The sequence below is a fragment of the Pantherophis guttatus genome, chromosome 7, assembly GCF_059756535.1.
Source record: "Pantherophis guttatus breed Tessera chromosome 7, ASM5975653v1, whole genome shotgun sequence".
Taxonomy (NCBI): Eukaryota; Metazoa; Chordata; class Lepidosauria; order Squamata; family Colubridae; genus Pantherophis; species Pantherophis guttatus.
Window position 1 is genome coordinate 38,251,229 of NC_142069.1, and position 19,943 is coordinate 38,271,171.

Sequence of the window (19,943 nt, forward strand, 5' to 3'; positions counted from 1 at the left end):
CCAAATCCCCTATAATAACACAAGACAGATGTGCTCATAACTGCTTGGAAATCTTGTGTACTGCATTGCTGCCAAGTTGAAATGACAATTATTTCACAATCCAGCTAAAGGATTAAACCCTCCAAATGGCTTAATTTGAAGTAGGCATGTATAAGATCAAGCCATATGTTTTCCCCGTATTCTTTGTTTTATGCTGTTTTAGTAAAACATTTTCTTTGAAATACCAAGCATTGGTATAATGAAACTATCTTCATTGCTTCTGATTATTATATACAGTAAGTCATGATGGTGGTTATCTACTGCACATCTTTATAAGAGATGCTGTGGGAACGAAGCCTTGAATACTAAGTATTGGATCAGAGACCATCAAGAAAAATAAGACTGTAACCTGTTAGAAAGTGGAAATGCCATTCCATTCGTTCAAATGCCATTGAGCTAATGACAAACCATTCCAGTACTGTGCCAAGGAAATCTGAATATATCCATAAAGTTGAGTTTTACTGGAGGAAGATTTCTCTTTGGAAACACTCATTACTAGAACATCTTCCTCTTACATTTGAGGAAGCTATTTCTAGTAAGTATAGTTCCCCATTTAACTAAATGCAAGTAGTCTTTTTTCCCCACAAATGTATTTGTATAACTGGGTTTCAGTTCTCATGTAGTAAGGAAGCTTGTAAATGGAGAAGTGAAAAACAAAAGCAGTGTAGTGTTGAAGAAACCAGGAAGGGTCATAAAAAATAGCCTCTGTTTTATGACTGGCCTTGTTTGTACATAATACTGAGCCAAGATTTTTTTTTTTTGAACCATGCATTGTCGAACAACAACTTATGGTCTGGTTCACATTTAACTCTAAGCTATACAGAATGAACTTGCATATCACTTGTATAAACCAAAAACAAGCAAATCACATTATTGATGGTATATAAGTATCTGATTGTTGATTGAGTTTTTCTGTTCCTAAAATATCATTACATTAATTTTCCTTAATCCACTATGCTGAGTTATACTTTCCACTTATCTAACACATATTTTTCTTAAGCCAGTGTCAGAAATTCCATCCTAGACTACAACAGTTGGTAATGGAACTGGGCTTGTATTTACCTGGACTAGGGCCATTGCAAGGTCTGCTTGGTCATTCTCCTGCTTCTCACTTTTTTATCTATGCATGGAAAACAACCCCCACCAACCGGGACCAGTGATGACCAATCTGCCAATGTTTTTCTTTCCTTTCATGGATTGTTCATTTCTTACTGGTTTCTATGATTCTCCTTGTTTGTCTAAATGTTTGCACCCTTTTCCCTACATTAGCTCCTTTGACCCTAAAAGAGGCTATTGGTCCTCTTCTCCCTGCATTATGTTCTTATATTATGATAGTCAAAGCCAGGGGTGGATTCTAAATTTTTTTACTACTGGTTCTATGGGCGTGGCTTATTTTGTGGGTGTGGCTTGGTGGGGGGGTAATGTGACTGGGTGGGCGTGGCCAACTTTTTTTTTTTTTTACTTTTTACTTTTAAAAGCATTTTTTCTACAACCTTAAGAGGTTGCAGAAAAAATGCTTTCAGGAGCCTCTGACGATCAGGCAACTCAGCTGGGATCGCCAGAGGCTTTTAAAGGCATTTTTTCCCCTAAAACTTCTTCGGCCGAAGAGATTGCAGAAAAAACGCTTTCAGAAGCCTCTGACGATCAGGCAACTCAGCTGGGATCGCCAGAGGCTTTTAAAGGCATTTTTTTTCCTACAACCTCTTTGGCTGAAGAGGTTGCAGAAAAAATCCTGTTAAAAGGGAAAAAAAAAGCCTCTGATGAGGTGGTCGGGGTAAGCGAGCGGCGACTGGGCCGGGGATTGGTTCTGGGGCATGGCCAGCCAATGTTATTACCGGTTCTCTGAACTATTACAAACTTTTACTACCGGTTCTTGCGAACCAGTGCGAACCAGGAGCAATCCACCACTGGTCAGAGCACTGGTTACTCTTGTTTCCTTTGTAGTGCCATGGAAGCTCTTTAGCAAGAAAGGACTGAGTTCAGCTTTATAGAAACAAATAGCCATGTCTCTCCATTGCAATATAAAGCTTTTTGTTTTCTAAGGAAGGATAGCTTTGCAGAACTGTGCAGCTTGAATGGAGCATAAGCTTCTGGGGTTGAAGATGAGTCGTTGATGTGTAATGGATCATTAACTTTAATGTCAAGATTATTTTAAAAATAGCGACTACCCACCAGCAGAGAACACAGAAGCCTAGCAATCCAGGATGAAATGGCTGCAAGGGAAGCATCCAGCAGTGGGAGGGCAGGGGCATGCAAGGAATGACATTTTATGGAACATGGGCTGCTACTAGAATGGACCACCGGAGACCATCTGTGCTGAAGCGCTTTAGATAGGTCCCATCACAAAACCACAGTTCTGAGCTGACACTGGAAAACACAGATATGGGATGTGTGCAGGGGTGGGTTCTTACCTTTATTAATGGTTTGCAATGGGATTGCGTGTGCATGCTTGCTTAGTTCGCGCATGCGCCTTCATTCTGCGCATGCACAGAAGCTTCTGCACATGCACAGATCACTTCCGATGACATCAGGGTCAGTGGGTGAAGCCTCCCACCAGTTTTACTACTGGTTCTATAGAACCGGTCTGAACTGGGGGCAACCCACCACTGGATGTGTATCATGGGCTGGAATGAGAGGAGGACATTGTCATCCATTCCTGCACTCAGATGACAGAGAGCAGCCCTCAGTGCTGATAGGCCAAGCAGAAAGTATGGATCTGCTTTAGATTAGAGATATCCTTTTCCAATTCACTTCATTCCACTTGAAATTGGTTTGTAAAAACTGCCAGAGTCTTGTTGAGCAATCCCTGCTATGGCTGATATCTTATCTTACAGAACACCACCCTCAATGGAGCAAATGGTTTCACAAGACCTCTGTCAGGTGAATGGCTAAGCAGCAAGCAGTAAAAAAGCTGAAAAACTTAAGCATACCATTTTGAGAACCAACAGATGATCAAGAAAATAATTGCATTCTGTTGTGAATAGTTCCCACACAGCTTCTTTCTTCTTTGTGTCTAGCTGATCACTAGTGGCTTGTGCCTCGAGTTGATACATCTTCATCATTTCATGCCATGTTTTATCCTGTAATTGTGAATACAAATATACAGTATGCTTCTTTATACATATACATTCTCAAATGGATCTTTGCTGTTTTAATACCAGAATGATTGTTGATGGTCATATGTTTATGTTTATGTTTATGTTTTATTAAATTTGTATACCGCCCTACTCCCGAAGGACTCAGGGCAGTGAACAGGCACAGGATAAAATAAGAAATACAATATGTTGAATATTTATTATAGGATTAAAACTCATATAAAATAACATCAATAGTATTTATCAGGGGTGATATTCACTTACTTTCCCTACCGGTTCACAAATGTGTGTGCGCCGGGGTGGGTTCTACTTACCTTTACTACCGGTTCACAATGGGGCCGTGTGCGTGCACTCGCTTCGCTCGTGTGCATGTGTGCTCTTTTGCGCATGTGCAGAAGCATTCTTGATGACATCGGGGTCAGTGGGTGGAGCCTCCCACCAGTTTTACTACTGGTTCTATAGAACTGGTGCGATCCGGGGAGGCAACCCACCACTGGCATGCACCTGTCCACACATGCACCAGCCTTCTGTGTATGTGCTTTGCTGGTGTGCGCGCCTTCCGTGCATGCACCAGCTTCAAAAATGTGCCCAAATAGGATGGCATAGAGCCGGGGTGGGTGGGCAGGCCTATCTGTGATTTCCGCTACTAATTTGGGCAAACCGATTCAAACCAGCTGAATACCACCTCTGGTATTTATATATTGCACTGAGAAAAATAATCAGTTAAAATCAAAGTACAAAGTTAAAACAAATGTAGCTAAACATTATCTGATAAGAAATATTATACCTTTACATTGTGAAATTTGTAGCCACCACACTCTGACATTTTAATGGTTTGAGTTGAGAGACAATATTCCAGCTCAGCCATTTGTTTTTGTTTGTCTTTATTCTATTTTAAAAAAAAATTCACATATTAATTTGAAAAAGTTAAATCATATTTTTAAACTGGAGGGAAGAGGGAAGGTTGCAGATCATTTCCCAATAAAGTCTCCCTTTAGAAAAATAAGATCAAACTTCAAGAAGGCAGTCCAGAAGATACATGAATTTTAATATAATGTGATTGCCAACCATTATGGAATATAGATAAAAAAATAAAGAAGACCAATCTACTATATTAGTCAGCATTGGCATAGGAAAATAAACAGGGAAATATTGTGCGTGTTTTTATTATAAATGAATATTTTCAGAATGTATTGCATGCAGAAGAATTAAATGACAGTTTATTCATCCTCCTTAAATTATGAGGGTGTACCTTTCTTTCTCCCAACAAAATGAAAGAAAACTTAAGGCTTGCTGTAGCATGGCTTGTGTCTTTATATAGCTTATAGAAATACTATATAAGTTGAATATCAGTGCAAAATACAGGGCTGCTATAATGATAAACAGCTTCCCTTCCCTGCTATTTTATAATACATTATAGATAATATGTTGACTAACTCTTGATCTGAATTTAAAATTCAAACCATATTGATGAACACTAGGTGTGTGCCTGTTTGACTGTTATATTTCCTTCCTTCCTTCCTTCCTTCCTTCCTTCCTTCCTTCCTTCCTTCCTTCCTTCCTTCCTTCCTTCCTTCCTTCCCTCCCTCCCTCCTTCCCTCCCTCCCCCCTCCTTCCCTTCTTCCCTCCCTTCTTTCCGCCTGTCTCTCTCTCTCTCTCACTACACCCACACTTACCCATCTAACCCCCACCCCACCCTACTACCAACCACCATTACCAAGTGACCAAACATACCTGCCAAATTAATATAATTTCATTCAAGAGCACACTTAATCCAGGGAAAAGACCTGGTTGTCAAGGCCCATTAAAAAGTCAGTGGAGTCAGGAAAACATAAATAATATTCCAGAGGGCAGATATTGCGACAGAGAATTTCATCAGGTTTTCAGTGTATAGAGTATCAACTGAGAGTGAGAGGGAAAATCTGCAAAATTTGCAAAATACTCACAATTCCTTTTTTAGCAAATGGCCACCATGTCCTTTTGGATTCTATTGCATGGAAGCAAAAGAAGAGCATTGTTAAAGTAACAAAAATATATATCGTAGAAAATATGATTTTGTGATCCTATTTATACAACATAGTTTACTCAGTTGATCCAAGGCCTTGGGAAAAGACCAGGTCTTCAAGGCCCATTTATAGGACAGCAGAATCAGAGAAATTTGAACCTTTGGGGAGGACACTATTCCAGAGGGCTAACCCATTCAAATCAATTTACAATGTTCTAGCAGCATACAGCTAACTTTGTCAAAAATTGTCATTTTGAGAATACTGAGTCATTCCCTCCACAGCTCCATTTCTCCAGGAATCATGTCTGGTATCCTACAAGATGTTACACCAAGAAAATCTTGGTAGATGGGTCTTGTATCACCAGGCTCTTCTCCACTAACCAACCAACAGTGTTCAGCAAAAGAAGGAAAAAGATTAGGAAAAGGGAAGAAAACTGGCAATGTGTTGGTTGCGGGAGAAACATTGCTTCCTAGGCCATTCACCTGTGAGGTGCTGCAGGATAATACTCTCTATTATCCCCTTTTCAACATCAACTTGAAATTGCTGGGTGAGGTCATCCATCAGTTTGCGGTTTGGCATCATCAATATATTGATGATACCCCGTTAAATCTTTTGATTCTAACCCAGCCAAGAGAGCTCAATCCTATCATGACCAAATGGCTGTGGTTATTTAGACCACCCAGTTCTGGGGATGTTCCAACTTTAATCACAGATAAGGTGGCACTTTTTCATTCGAGGGTGGTGTGTAATTTGGAGATGTTCCTGGACTCAGAGTTCCTTCCTGATGAGTAGATGAGAACTATGGTCAGGAAAGCTTTTGCACAGCTTCATCTGGTGTGCATGTTTTTCCTGCCAGCAATATGTGGCTCATCTCGAAGATCATATGGAAGCTTCAAATGGTCCAGAATGCAGCAACATGAACACTGATGGGCCTCCACAGTATACCCATGTACAGGGCTGGATTTAGATGAAAAGAGGCCCTAGGCTATTCCACTTATGAGGCCCTTTCACCTATAGTGAAAGTGTAATTTTAATTTTGCTAACAATTTGAATGTAGGCCCCTCTTGATCTTGAGGCCCTAGGCTGAAGCCTAGTTAGCCTATAGGAAAATCCGGCCTTGCCCATGTAACACCTCTACTTTGCAAGCTGGACTGGTTGCTTATTTGCTTCTGGTGCAATTCAAGATGCTGGCTATTACCTACAAACACCTTCTTGGCATAAGGCCTAATTACTTGAGGGACTGCCTGTCCCATAGTATCTGATCTAGCAGGGTTGATGTGTTTGGAGTCCCTTCAATTTAGCAATGCCATCTATTAGTACTCCAGAAGCACCTTTCTCTGTTGCACATCCTGCCCTCCGGAATGAGGTTTCCCGGAGATCCCATCCTGCTGGTGTTTCAAAGGGGCCTGAAAGCCTGGCTCTTCATCTGGCCTTTGATGAAGATGACTGAAACATGGTTTGTTATTATGCCACCTCAACTCTTCTTTTGTTTTGTATTGATTTTATTGTGCTGTTTTTCGTGTTTAAAATCATTTGCAACCGTCTTACTTTTGACTGGGTCATAGTGTTCACATAATGAATCTAACTGCAAAGAGCACTTTAATAAAACAAGTGACTGTTTTTAACCTTCCTAACTACATAGATGACTGGACTTAAGTATTGTGAGGTAACCTAATTCCATTCATACTTTAATTTATTGTGAGAACTAATCTTGATTTGTCTAATGTATTAAACTAATGTTTGTTTGTGATTCAGAATTATTTTAGAAACAAAGCCATTGTCTTAGCATGCTGAACAAACCAGGTCTTCAGTTTGAACTATTATGTTGCGGGTTTGGGGGGCATTGTCTGCACATAATATTTATATACGAACATGAAATTGTGGTTTGTTATCCACATTTAGAGTTTATCGTGTTCTTTCCCACCAAGGTCTGGGGCACAGAGCATTTTGATGGGGACTGGTGTTGTTTTCACAGCCAATGATGTAAAACTGCTGTTGCAGTGCTACATTTAACAGTATATAAACCCCAGAAGTTATTTTGAGTTAAAATCCCAATTCACAGTTTTCCCTCCCTGACCTGAGTTTTGCAGTGATGCTGATTGATATAGGAATTGTGCTGCACTGTCTGATATCATCAAGTCTCCAGGGAACATCTCAAGTCCAGGCAAACTCACCACCACTGAGCTATGCCTGCGGACAGATAACCTGTATAGTTTACAAGGAAAACAAAAACAAGGTGCTTAATTACTTCCAAGAAAGTTGTCATTAAAGAAGGGAGAAAATGCACCCCTTCATTTCATTTTTATCCAAGGCTCCCAACATTCATAGTTTGAAGCAAACAAGCAACATCGTATAATAATATATCGACATTTACCCAATCAACATTGTGGGGTAGCTGACTTAGATGAAAATAATGTTGGTCAAACAATTTCAGCTTAGCCATCATACAGGAGCCATGTCATCTCTGTCCTAATATATCTTGGTTCATTATAAGGCTGACTTGCATTGATTTTCATCTCATATTTTACCAACACAAATATAAACGTTTTTTAACTGAGTAAATACAGGTACCATTAATACAAATAAAGGGGTGAAATCTGAATTTTTTTGCTACCGGTTCTGTGGGCGTGGCTTAATTAGTGGGCAGGGCTTGGTGATAAGGTGACTGGGTGGGCGTGGCCAAGTCAATGTCACTTCTTTGCCCTTTTTTAACCTACAAAACACAACACAACACAACTGGCTCACTCACAATGTAAAAGCAGCAGTGCTAGACCCAAAATGGTCCTGCAACAAGCAGGAATCTCACACAGTCACAAAAAGCCCCAAAAAACAACTTTCACACTTTACACACACACAACACAACACAACACAACTGGCTCACCCACAATGTAAAAGCAGCTGTGCTAGACCCAAAATGCCCCCTGCAACAAGCAGGAACCTCACACAACCACAAAAAGCCCAAAAAACCAACTTTCACACTTTACACACACAAAATTCCACATACAGCTTTGTGATATTTTGTGTGTTTGTGTAGTTAGAGTGAAACACTACAGAAACACACTAAATCTCAGAAAGCTGCACAAATATTATTTTATTTTATTTTTATTTTTATATAAAAGCAGCTAAATTTAAAACTTCCTAAACTTTAAATGGCTAAGTCTAAAAAAAGAACAATTTAAAAAAATCCCAATTAACTATTTTTTTTAAAGCTCCCAAAGGGGAAAAAACTTACCCAATAGAACAGGGGTCTCCAACCTTGGCAACTTTAAGACTTGTAGACTTCAACTCCCAGAATTCCTCAGTCAGCTTTGCTGGGAGTTGAAGTCCACAAGTCTTAAAGTTGCAGATAGAGCTGCTCACCGATGAGCTTGATTACAGGCAGGAAGATTCAGTTGCTTGCTGATGCAATGGATTGCAGGTATTACAGCAAGCTCGTTGCGACCAGCAGCTAAGGTAAGCAAGCTGGAGGCTGGGGGAGGGTGGGGGGGAGAAAAAAAGAAACTTTTTTCTTTTAAATGGGTCTGACAATCCAAGCTGAGTTGCCTGATTAGTAGGCAACTCAGCTGGGATCGTCAGAGCTTGGATCGTCAGAGCGCTGATGATCGTCAGAGCTCTGATGATTGCACGGCTCATCTGGGCATGGAGGGTGGGGGCAGGGATTTTTGCTACTGGTTTTCCGAACTGCCCGCCGCCATCGCTACCTACTCTTGCGAGCTGGTCCGAACCGGGAGCATTTCACCCCTGTACAAATATACAGTATAATACATGTATTTTGCATGTTTAAATAGCAGCTCTCCATAACAATTTTGTTCCTACTGTTGTGCAGACTCCTTGCAAGCTAAGAAATAATGGCTTATGGCAATGAACCATGTCAATGCGGTTTTCTATTTTCTGGTTGCCTTGTGATATGCCTGAAAGAGTCTGAAAGACCTATATGGCTAACTAATGAATCAGCTTGGATGCAATACTGATACATTCCTTCTGTACTCAAATGCAAAGATTTACTTACATGTATCATACCCCTTTTAGATTTTGTGCTGTTTCTGAAAACTTGAATCTTATTTTACTATTGCAGGAATAAGGATATGAATAATGACCTAAGGAACTGTTTAATGAAAATAATTTTAGAGCTCAGTAAATTTTCTTATTGCCAATACCGTTTAGGAAAATAAGAATATGTTATATTTCACTTTCCCCTTCATGGATCACTGCCTTGTCATGGCATAGGGGCTTGCACAGCTCAATGAAGCTATGGGCTATGCCGTGCAGGGCCACCCAAGACGGACAGGTCATAGCAGAGAGCTCTGACAAAACGTGATCTACTGGAGAAGGAAATGGCAACCCATTCCAGTATCTTTGCCATGAAAACCCCATGGACAGTACTAAAAGGCAAAAAGATATGACGCTGGAAGATGAGCCCCTCAGGTTGGAAGATATCCAATTGGGGAAGAGCAGAGGGCTAGTACTAGTAGTGCCAGAAAAAGTGAAGCGACTGGGTCAAAGTCAAAAGGACACTCAGCTATGGATGTATCTGTTGGTGAAAGGAAAGTCTGATGCTGTAAAGATCTATTCTCCTTAGGAACCTGGAATGTAAGATTAATGAATCAAGGCAAGCTGGACGTGGTCAAACAAGAGATGACAAGACTGAAGATCAACATTTTAGGAATCAGCAAACTAAAATGGACAAGAATGGGTGAATTTAATTCAGATGACCATCAGATGGTCTACGGTGGGCAAGAATTCCTCAGAAGAAATGGAGTAGCCTTCATAGTCAATAAAAGAGTAGGAAAAGCAGTACTGGGATACAATCCACAAAATGACAGAATGATCTCAGTTTGAATTCAAGGCAAACCATTCAACATCACAGTAGTCCAAGTCTATGCCCCAACCACTGGTGCTGAAGAGGATGCAGTTGACTGGTTCTATAAAGCTCTACAAGACCTTCTAGAACTAACACAAAAAAATGATGTCCTTATCATGGACGATTGGAATGCTAAAGTAGGAAGTCAAAAGATAACCAGAATAACTGGCAAGTTTGGCCTTGGAATACAAAATGAAGCAGGGCACAGGCTGGTAGAATTTTGCAAAGAGAATACAATGGTCATAGCAAACACTCTTTTCCAACAACCCAAGAGATGATTCTACACATGGACATCACCAGACGGTCAACACAGAAATCAGATTGACTATGTGCTCTGCAGCCAAAGATGGAGAAGCTCTATACAGTCAGTTAAAACCAGGAACTGACTGTGGCTCAGATCATGAGCTTCTCGTTGCAAAATTTAAGCTTAAATTTAAGAATGTAGGGAAAAGCACTAGGCCACTCAGGTATGAACTAAATCATATCCCTGATGAATATACAGTAGAGGTGACAAATAGATTTAAGGAATTAGATCTGATAGACAGAGTGCCTGAAGAACTATGGATGAAGGTTCGCAACATTGTACAAGAAGTAGCAACTAAAACCATCCCAAAGAAAAAGAAATGCAAGAAAGCAAAATGGGTGTCTGAGGAAGCTTTGCAAATAGCTGAGGAAAGAAGGGAAGCGAAAGCCAAGGGAGAAAGAGAAAGATACATCCAATTGAATGCAGAATTCCAGAGAATAGCTAGAAGATATAAGAATGCCTTCTTAAATGAACAGTACAAAGAAATAGAAGAAAACAATAGAATAGGAAGGACCAGAGATCTCTTCAAGAAAATTGGAGATATGAAGGGAACGTTTCATGCAAAGGTGGGCATGATAAAGGACCAAAATGGCAGAGACAGAAGAGATTAAGAAGAGGTGGCAAAATTACACAGAAGAACTATACAAGAACGAGCTTAATGTCCCTGACAATCATGATGGGGTGGTCACTGACCTTGAGCCAGACATTCTGGAATGTGAAGTAAAATGGGCCTTAGGAAGTCTGAGCAACAACAAAGCTAGTGGAGGTGATGGTATTCCAGCTATTCAAAACCTTAAAAGATGATGCAGTAAAAGTGCTACACTCAATTTGCCAGCAAATTTGGAAAACTCAACAGTGACCATAGATTGGAAAAGGTCAGTTTACATTCCAATTTCAAAGAAAGGCAATGCCAAAGAATGTTCAAGCTACCGCACCACTGCACTCATTTCACATGCTAGCAAAGTTATGATCAAAATCCTACAAGCTAGGCTCCAGTAGTATGTGGACCGAGAACTACCAGAAGTACAGGCAGGATTTCGAAGAGGCAGAGGAACTAGAGATCAAATTGCTAACATACGCTGGATCATGGAGAAAGCTAGGGAGTTCCAGAAAAACATCTACTTCTGTTTCATTGACTATGCTAAAGCCTTTGATTGTGTGGATCACAACAAATTGTGGAAAGTTCTTAAAGAGATGGGAGTACAAAATCATCTTATTTGTCTCTTGAGAAACCTATGTATATGCTGGTCAAAAAGCAACAGTGAGAACTAGACATGGAACCACTGATTGGTACAAAATTGAGAAAGTAGTTCAGCAAGGCTGTATACTATCACCCTGCCTATTTAACTTATATGCGGAGCACATCATGAGAAAGGTGGGGCTAGATGAATGACAAGTTGGAATTAAGATTGCCGGAAGAAATATCAACACCCTCAGATAAGCAGATGATACCACTCTAATGGCAGAAAGTGAAGAGGAACTAGAGAGTCTCTTGATGCGGGTGAAGAAGGAGAGTGCAAAAGTAGGCTTGAAACTCAACATTAAGAAAACTAAGATCATGGCATCCAGCCCTCTCAATTCCTCAATTCTAATTCCAAATAGATGGGAAGAAATGGAAGTAGTGACAGATTTTATTTTCCTGGGCTCCAAGATCACCGCAGATGTGGACTACAGCCAAGAAACTAAAAGACGCTTGCTCCTGGGGAGGAAAGCTATGGCAAATCTAGACAGCATAGTAAAAAGCAGAGATATCACCCAACAAAAGTGCGCATAGTCAAGGCTATGGTTTTCCCAGTTGCAATGTATGGCTGTGAAAGCTGGACCATAAGAAAAGCTGAGCACCAAAGAATTGATGCCTTTGAACTATGGTGGTGGACAAGACTCCTGCGAGTCCCTTGGACTGCAAGGCGATCAAACCAGTGAGTCCTAGAAGAGATCAACCCTGATGGCTCATTAGAAGGCCAGATCTTGAAGATGAAACTCAAATACTTTGGCCACCTAATGAGAAGGAGGGACTCACTAGATAAGAGCCTAATGCTGGGAATGATTGAAGGCAAAAGAAGAATGGGACAACAGAGAAGGAGGTGGCTGGATGGAGTCACTGAAGCAGTTGGCGTGAGCTTAAATGGACTCCAGAGGATGGTAGAGGACAGGAGGCCTGGAGGAACATTGTCCATGGGGTTGCAATGGATTGGACACGACTTTCGATTAACAACAACAACATATTGTCGCTTCTTGGCCTTTTGGCTAAGATCAAGTGTAGTAACAACAACATATTTCACTTTAGCCATATGGAAACATTACAATCCCTGTTATCCCTGGTGATGACCTATAAAGCCTTACATGGCTTAGGCCCAGGATATCTGTCGGACTATCTGCAACCAGCAACAGCTCCCCATTGTCCAGTGCATTCTCACAGGGAGGGCCTACTCAGGGTGCCGTCGGCTAGACAATGTCGGCTGGCAACTCCCAGAGGTAGAGCTTTCTCTATGGGCGCACCCACCCTTTGGAATCAACTCCCCCAGGGGCTCTGGTTGGCCCCTGACCTTCGCACTTTCCGCCGTGAACTAAAAACATGGCTGTTTAAATTGCCCAGCCTGGACTGATGGGGTTTTGATTTTTAATATATTTTAATATGCATTTAATATGTATTTTAACATGTTTCTTACTTGGATTGAGATTGTATATCTTAATTGTTGTGAGCCGCCCTGAGTCCTATGGAGATAGGGCGGCATATAAATCTAATTAAAATAAATAGATAAAATATAATGGTGTTTTAAAGTTGCAAACAAGTTATGATAAACTCAAAATTGAGAATCTACATAACATGTTTTATTATAGCTTTCCCTCACAGATTTTACCATAAATCATTGAATCAATCAAAGAGTTTGATAAATCTACCACGACAGGATTGGTATAGCCACTATAGTTTGCATATTTTAATTTATTCTGCACAAAATCTGAGAAAGTTATCATGTCTTTTGATTCCAGAGAGCATGATTCTATCTAACTCTGTTCTGTAAGATCAGGCCAAAAAATTAATCACCCAAATCATATTAGCCAATGAAAACTTTCTTGCTCAAATTCCAGACTGGTTTTATTCAAAGAAGCCAAGTATATATTCTCTTCAGGATAAAAGATCCATCAAATATTTAGAATAGAATAGAACACTCACAAAGGAAAAAGGAAACCTGAACAGTTTGCTGCCATAAGCAATCTGATCCTTGTGACAACAACTTCATCCTTCCTAATGGGATGAGCCTGTTGTAATATTTTTATTAAAAGAAGCTATAAAATTGAACAATATTATCCAGATGTAACAAAAGAGGGAAGAGAGGAAAGATTATGGTCTTCTGAAAGCAAGGAATAGATCCTAGCAATGTAAATAGAATTGGTAATTTTATTTTTTAAGACAGTTATACTTGCAAACATCAAATAACTGAACAATTGTTGATCTACTTTGAAATATCTACTTGTTCTTCTATCATTAACAGGTAAAATAAGCGAACATGGTTGATTAATCTTTGATGGCCTTAATGTTCATTAACATTATCTTACATTTTAGGAATCAATCTATGTTTGATGCATCTGTAGCAACATGGACTTTGTATAATGCCTTGTGCAGAATAGCTATAATAGTCTTCCTCAATATTGACCATCTGTTTTGACCTGAAATCCAATACATCCAAAAGGCATTAGGTTGAGAAAAGGTCATCTGAATTGTAGATGTATTTTCAATTTGGTAATTCAAGGGTTAAAAAAAACTTGGAGAAATATATATTATAGTAGTCTTTTTTGCTTTGGGATGTTTCAACTGTTAACAATTTCATGCAATTGTGCAGCTACTTCTAACAGTACAAAATGAAAAGACAAATATAGCGGGGCATGTCTGAACTAATATGCAAACACGAAGTACCTGTTGTTAAAAGAGCAAGTTTAAACAACTCAGTAGTGGAACATTTAAAACCTGGCCACCTATATTTAAACAGAAATGATTTTGTTAGATGCAGTGAACATATCACTCTTACTTCTCAACATGAAATAACATGAGAATATTATGTTGATGTTAAAATAGCAAGATTAAGTTTATACATACCTACTAGATTTATGTAAATCCAAGGCCTGAGAAAATAAGGCATTGAGTGTTAGTTATTTTAACTAATGGCTGTGTTTCACATGAAAAATGGAATTTCAGAACTAAAATGGAATGTTGATCATTTAAGGCCTAAAAATCAGGCCAGGAACATATTTAGTCCACCATTCCATAACCAGCTAGTTGGATTCAAGAGGCTCATAGGCACAATAGTTGACCATCTTTTCTATGTTGTGCTCAAGCAACAATGTATTCCAATGTAAACTGCCAATTTACTCTTAATTGGAGTGCATTGAGTGTATTGAGTTGCACTAGTAAATAGTGCCTGTGTGATAGCATATTCACAACTAGAGAAAAAAAAAGTCTATTCATTTATATATAACAAGTGTGATGGACATTAATCCTGCCACCATCAAGAAAGGAAACGAGGTTTTCCAGGGACATATTTAAGGGCCACAGCTTGCATTACAGAATACATCAACACCACAGATAACATAATAATTTCTCTTTCATTACAACCAATTGGAGAAAATAATTCTGTTCATCTTTGACTAATAAATAGCAAGGCTGAGGAAACTGATAACGCTATTACAAAATATTTTTTCCATAATGATAGGACTGTTCAGTTCATGGATGTTTCATGATGGAATCAAAACTCCCCTATAATTTCCCCATTTTTAACTCAGGTTTAGATGGCATTTGACATCTTTGGAATTCAGGCCATTTAATAAACCATACTGCATGACAAACGTTTGATGGGATTTGTGCTTCCTGCTCTGAACAACTATGTCAGAAAATGAATATGACATTCTAAATTCCTAGGTTCTTGGAAATGTTTATTTTTACAATCCATTTAGGTAAACAGTTTTTATTTAAAAACAAATTAATTACGATTAATAGCCTTCTACCGCTTAATATGTGAATAGAGTCTAAATGGCCCTATAGACTCTACTGCCAACTCCCAGCATTCCTTGACATTGGCTATGGCATTTGATGATGGGGGTTGAAGATTAGCACCATCTTAACTGTTTCATGTCATATAAATTATTTGATTTAAATGATAGCTCTTCAGCCTAAATTAATGATTTTAGGCTTAATAATTAATTTAAGCTATGCAAAGTTAATTGGAAAATGACTATATAAGGATGTTCCAATCGGTGTCCTTTACAAGTCTTCAGTTATAAAAAATATGCTAGCCAGTGAAAACAGAAGACACGTTTCAACATATTTATGGGACATCAGGTTGAGGCAGGCTGGAATAGGCTGTCAAACAGTGCTAAATTCCTTTTAAATCTAAGAATAATAATGACATGATTTATTATATGAGACTCTTAGTCGAACAATTATAATGTACGCTAATTCAGAAAAGATAATTTTTTTAAAAAAATTACTTACCTGGCTATATTGCTGAGAATCGTTTCCTTCACATTCTGGAGAAGGGTTGTTCTCGTTACTGTTCTGCACTGTTTGAGTATCACTGAAATCATCTTTGTTATCTATTAGATTTGCTTTGGGATTAACTGACGTAGAGTGTTGTACTTGGGCCACTGTATTTGAGTAAATGCCAGAGGATGATGAGAGAAAACAGTGCTGAGGGTGAGAAGGAAGTTCTGGATGCATAGAAAGAAAAATGTTGATTTGTGGCATCTGTTTGTCTGTTCTTATATTCTCAGCACTGTCGTGGAGTGGAGCTATTTGAGAAACCGATGATGTGTTTTTTCTTAGCCTCCTCAAGGTTGGAGAAGTAGAAATCCTACTTGGAGCATGCCTATCAAATAGATATGGGGGATTGTCAGCCCCATCATGCTCCACATTCAATAGATGCAACTTACCAGGCAAGCCCCGCCTCCTAGTGAGGCTATCAGGACCCAATTTTATCCCTATGTTGGTTGGGGCTGATATTTCATAGGAAGAGGACACGGTATTTCCCAAGCTGTTCTTTTCTATTAAATCCACATTTTCTTTCCAAAGTTCAGTCTCCTTAAATACATGGCACTGTTCATTCATGTTAATTACTTCATCGATGTCCAGAGAAGATCCACTGTCCATATTTTCCATTCTGGATCATGAAGCATAAATCTATAGGACAGAAAAAAGAATAATGTTTTCAATTGTATAATCAACATCAGTTATTTTAAAACTATACGTTTTATCATTTATTTTCAAAACATTTGAATGCTTAATAATTTTTCATAAAGAACTCTTTACCACTATTGTTATGGTATCTTTAATTCTGGATAAGATGAAGCATGATTCCTTCTGTAACAAACTAGTTTATCACTTGGGATTCCTGCTGCAAAATATTATATGCACAAAAATGGAAAGGCTCTGAAATATACACAATGGAAGAAAAACTGGTGAAGATGACAGAATTAGCAAAGAAGGTTTGACTTGTCTGATTAAAGAAAGGACAATAACCATATTTATTAGTGACTGGAAACCCCTTATGGACATTTTGCTGAAAAAAGAAAAATATGAACTTGTGATTTATGGGTTTGATGAATAGAAAGGATAGACTATATAAAGAAGAAAATTATATTGTAACCTTAGAGAGAGAATGAATGAACAACAGGTGCAGCAAATATTTTAAGAATTAAAATGTGTTATTATAAATATTTTTGGGGTTAAATATATATGGGTTTGTTCCTGTAGGATTTTTATTGTTGAAACATAGTTCCTACTAAGCTTATGTTATCAATTTGCTAATAATATTTAAATCCCACCTTGATTGTCAAACCAAATACTGAGCCTAGCATCTCACTGCCTCCTTGGGATTGTGGAAAGTAAGAAAAGGGATATTTGTGAAGGGCACTTAGCTGCTGTTAAGAAAATCAGAAGCAGCTTCTTCATAACTTTTTATTTTCTTTCTTTTCTTCACTATTTCTTTTTTTGTACTTTTATTTACTTCTAAACTTTACATTTTTTCAAAATGCTTATTGTTTTTATACTCATAAAATGTATTTAATAAAAATTATATGTCAAGAAACTTAGGGTTCTTAAGTGAATCTCAGCTGGCAGTTGTAGCAAAAAACGCCCTTGTAAAATTTCACCTGCAGGAATAATTATGAGCTTCTCTGGAGTTGGAGACCTTCCCCTTACTCACATATACCTTGATTGCCTCTCACTTGGACTATTGCAATGCACTCTACATGGGTTGCACTTGAAATCCTTTATAAAGCTGGAGCTGCTCCAGAATAGTGATTAGGCTTCATGGATGCTGATGTAACACCTCTACTTCAAAAGTTAGATTGGGAACCAGTTTGCTTTGAGTGCTGGTTGTCCCTTCTAAACCTGTTCCAGGCTCATTTCAGAGGATAATTAGAACTGCAGAAAAAACAACTGCTACCAACCTGCCTTCCATTGAGGACCCACCCTGAGTCTACGGAGATAAGGCGGCATACAAATCACATAAAATAAAAATAAATAAAAATAAAATATACTGCACGAGTCAAAAAGAGGGCTGTGAAAATATTTGCCTACCCCTTGCATCCTGGACATAAACTGTTTCAACTCCTACCCTCAAAAAGACGCTATAGAGTACTGCACATCAGAACAACTAGACACAAGAACAGTTTTTTCCCGATTGCCATCACTCTGCTAAACAAATAATTCCCTCAACTATTTACTAAGTCTGCACTATTATTAATCTTCTCATCGTTCCCATCACCCATCTTCTTCCACTTATGACTGTATGACTGTAATTTTGTTGCTGGTATAATTTGTACCCTACGACTATCATTAAGTGTTGTACCTTATGATTCTTGATGAACGTATCTTTTCTTTTATGTACACTGAGAGCATATGCACCAAGACAAATTCCTTGTGTGTCCAATCACACTTGGCCAATAAAAAATTCTATTCTATTCCATTTTTTCCTTTTAAAGACTTTAAAAAATCAGATGAACTTGATATAGTTATAATTATAGATTTTTTTTAAAAAATGTGTTTTTATTTGTGTGTTTTTTCCCCTTATTTTGGTGATTGTACATTTTTATGTCTATTTGAAAATGGATAATAAAAACTATGCAAATTTGAGAAAAAAATGGTTGGGGATCTGGATGTCTCCAGGACTACATTCTCCCAATTGTTTCCGTTTGTCCAGATCAAGAAGACCTTTTCAATCAAGGTCCTCCTTCTTTGGAACAGCATTCCGTTGTTACTGTAGCTACGGTATATATATTATTCACCCTGTGTGAATGATGTAGCTTGGATTGTTTCAGTTTACTGAATGTAAACCAACAGCTTACAGTCCCATAAAAAGTACCATAAACAGTAACTTTTATTGCATAAATCCCGGAGGGTACTTTTCCTTCTATAGATTTCTTGCACTTTTATAAACTTAAGGGTTTGATAAAAAACATGTTAGGCTGGCCCTTGGAAAACATTTGTGTATCATTTGTATATGTTTTATACAAACAACAGAGAATACAATTTTCATAAAATCGAACTGCACATCACCTTAAAATATTTTAATTTCACTGTCTTTCAAAAGTACTTTAAAACTAAACATGAAAAAACATGCACATCTAATTAACATTTTTATAAATAATAGGAGAAGGTAAAATTTCTAGAAAGGATAGTTTGATTATCCTTTAGTTCATTACTTACACTTTAAACAGCAAATGCACAGCTATTTCAGAGTTGTCTTCTCTGAAAAAAGGGAAAAAAAACATTACAAGAAATTTTCTTTGAAGAATGCCTGAATCCTCCAGTCAGTTTCACTACCTTTTAATGTGGTTGAGTTTACCTGAAATGTAACTGTAGTGCTTTGTTGTTTGGCTTCTCTAGTCTTCTTTCTGAAAGAAACAATAAAAAAACTTGTTTGACCTCTTTGTATGTTTCCAAGGGATTTTTTTTTAATCACAACAGTGAAAAGGGAAGTGGTAACAACCTAGTTTACAGAAAGTAACATGATCTACATTACATTACTCATTATATTTGCCCTATAGACATGTTTCTTTAATTCTTTTACTTCTCAGTTTCTTATTTTTCCCATCTGCTTTCAGGTATCTGCTTAGAGAAGAAATAAATGGGGAAAAAAATCAAGAAACATTGCTACAAACATTGTAGATTTGATAGACAGTGTGCTATTCATCTATGAATAAATGTACAATTTGAACAGACTTATCTGTCTCATAGCACCAAGATAGTAATACATCCCTTTTCACTGTCAATTTGGTCAGATCAACTCTACCTGATCAGAAGATTTTGATTCAGCCTTTGGAAACTCAAGACTCTCCTGGGTTCAGGTTGAGAACAGAAGTGAGGAAGTAGAAAAAGAGAAGGATTTACCAAAATAAGAATAGGTTGCAGTCAGTCCTGGAGGACATCTTAGAGATTCAGGATGCTTTTGATTTCAGAGAATTCATGATATTTTGCAACCCACAGATCAGGGGTGAAATCCAAAATTTTTCCCTACCGGTTCTTTGGGCGTGGCTTGGTGGGCATGGCAGGGGAAGGATATTGCAAAATCTCCATTCCCACCCCACTCCAGGGGAAGGATACTGCAAATCCCCATTCCTCCCTACTCCTGGGGGAAGGATAT

At 38.4% G+C, this 19,943-nt stretch overlaps 1 protein-coding gene across 1 annotated transcript in view; it reads right to left on the reverse strand.

The window, feature by feature from the left end:
- Positions 1 to 19,160, reverse strand: part of PLEKHG7 (pleckstrin homology and RhoGEF domain containing G7) — a 43,021-nt gene extending 23,861 nt beyond the window's left edge. The window contains exons 1-7 of the mRNA XM_087874013.1: positions 19,007 to 19,160; positions 15,794 to 16,477; positions 14,402 to 14,427; positions 7,218 to 7,345; positions 5,081 to 5,121; positions 3,922 to 4,023; positions 2,970 to 3,119 (exon numbers count right to left, since the gene is read on the reverse strand). Coding sequence (XP_087730139.1) covers positions 2,970 to 3,119; positions 3,922 to 4,023; positions 5,081 to 5,121; positions 7,218 to 7,345; positions 14,402 to 14,427; positions 15,794 to 16,456 — 1,110 coding nt within the window. The 5' untranslated portion in view covers positions 16,457 to 16,477; positions 19,007 to 19,160. The remainder of the gene's footprint in view (positions 1 to 2,969; positions 3,120 to 3,921; positions 4,024 to 5,080; positions 5,122 to 7,217; positions 7,346 to 14,401; positions 14,428 to 15,793; positions 16,478 to 19,006) is intronic.
- Positions 19,161 to 19,943: the final 783 nt, after the last annotated feature.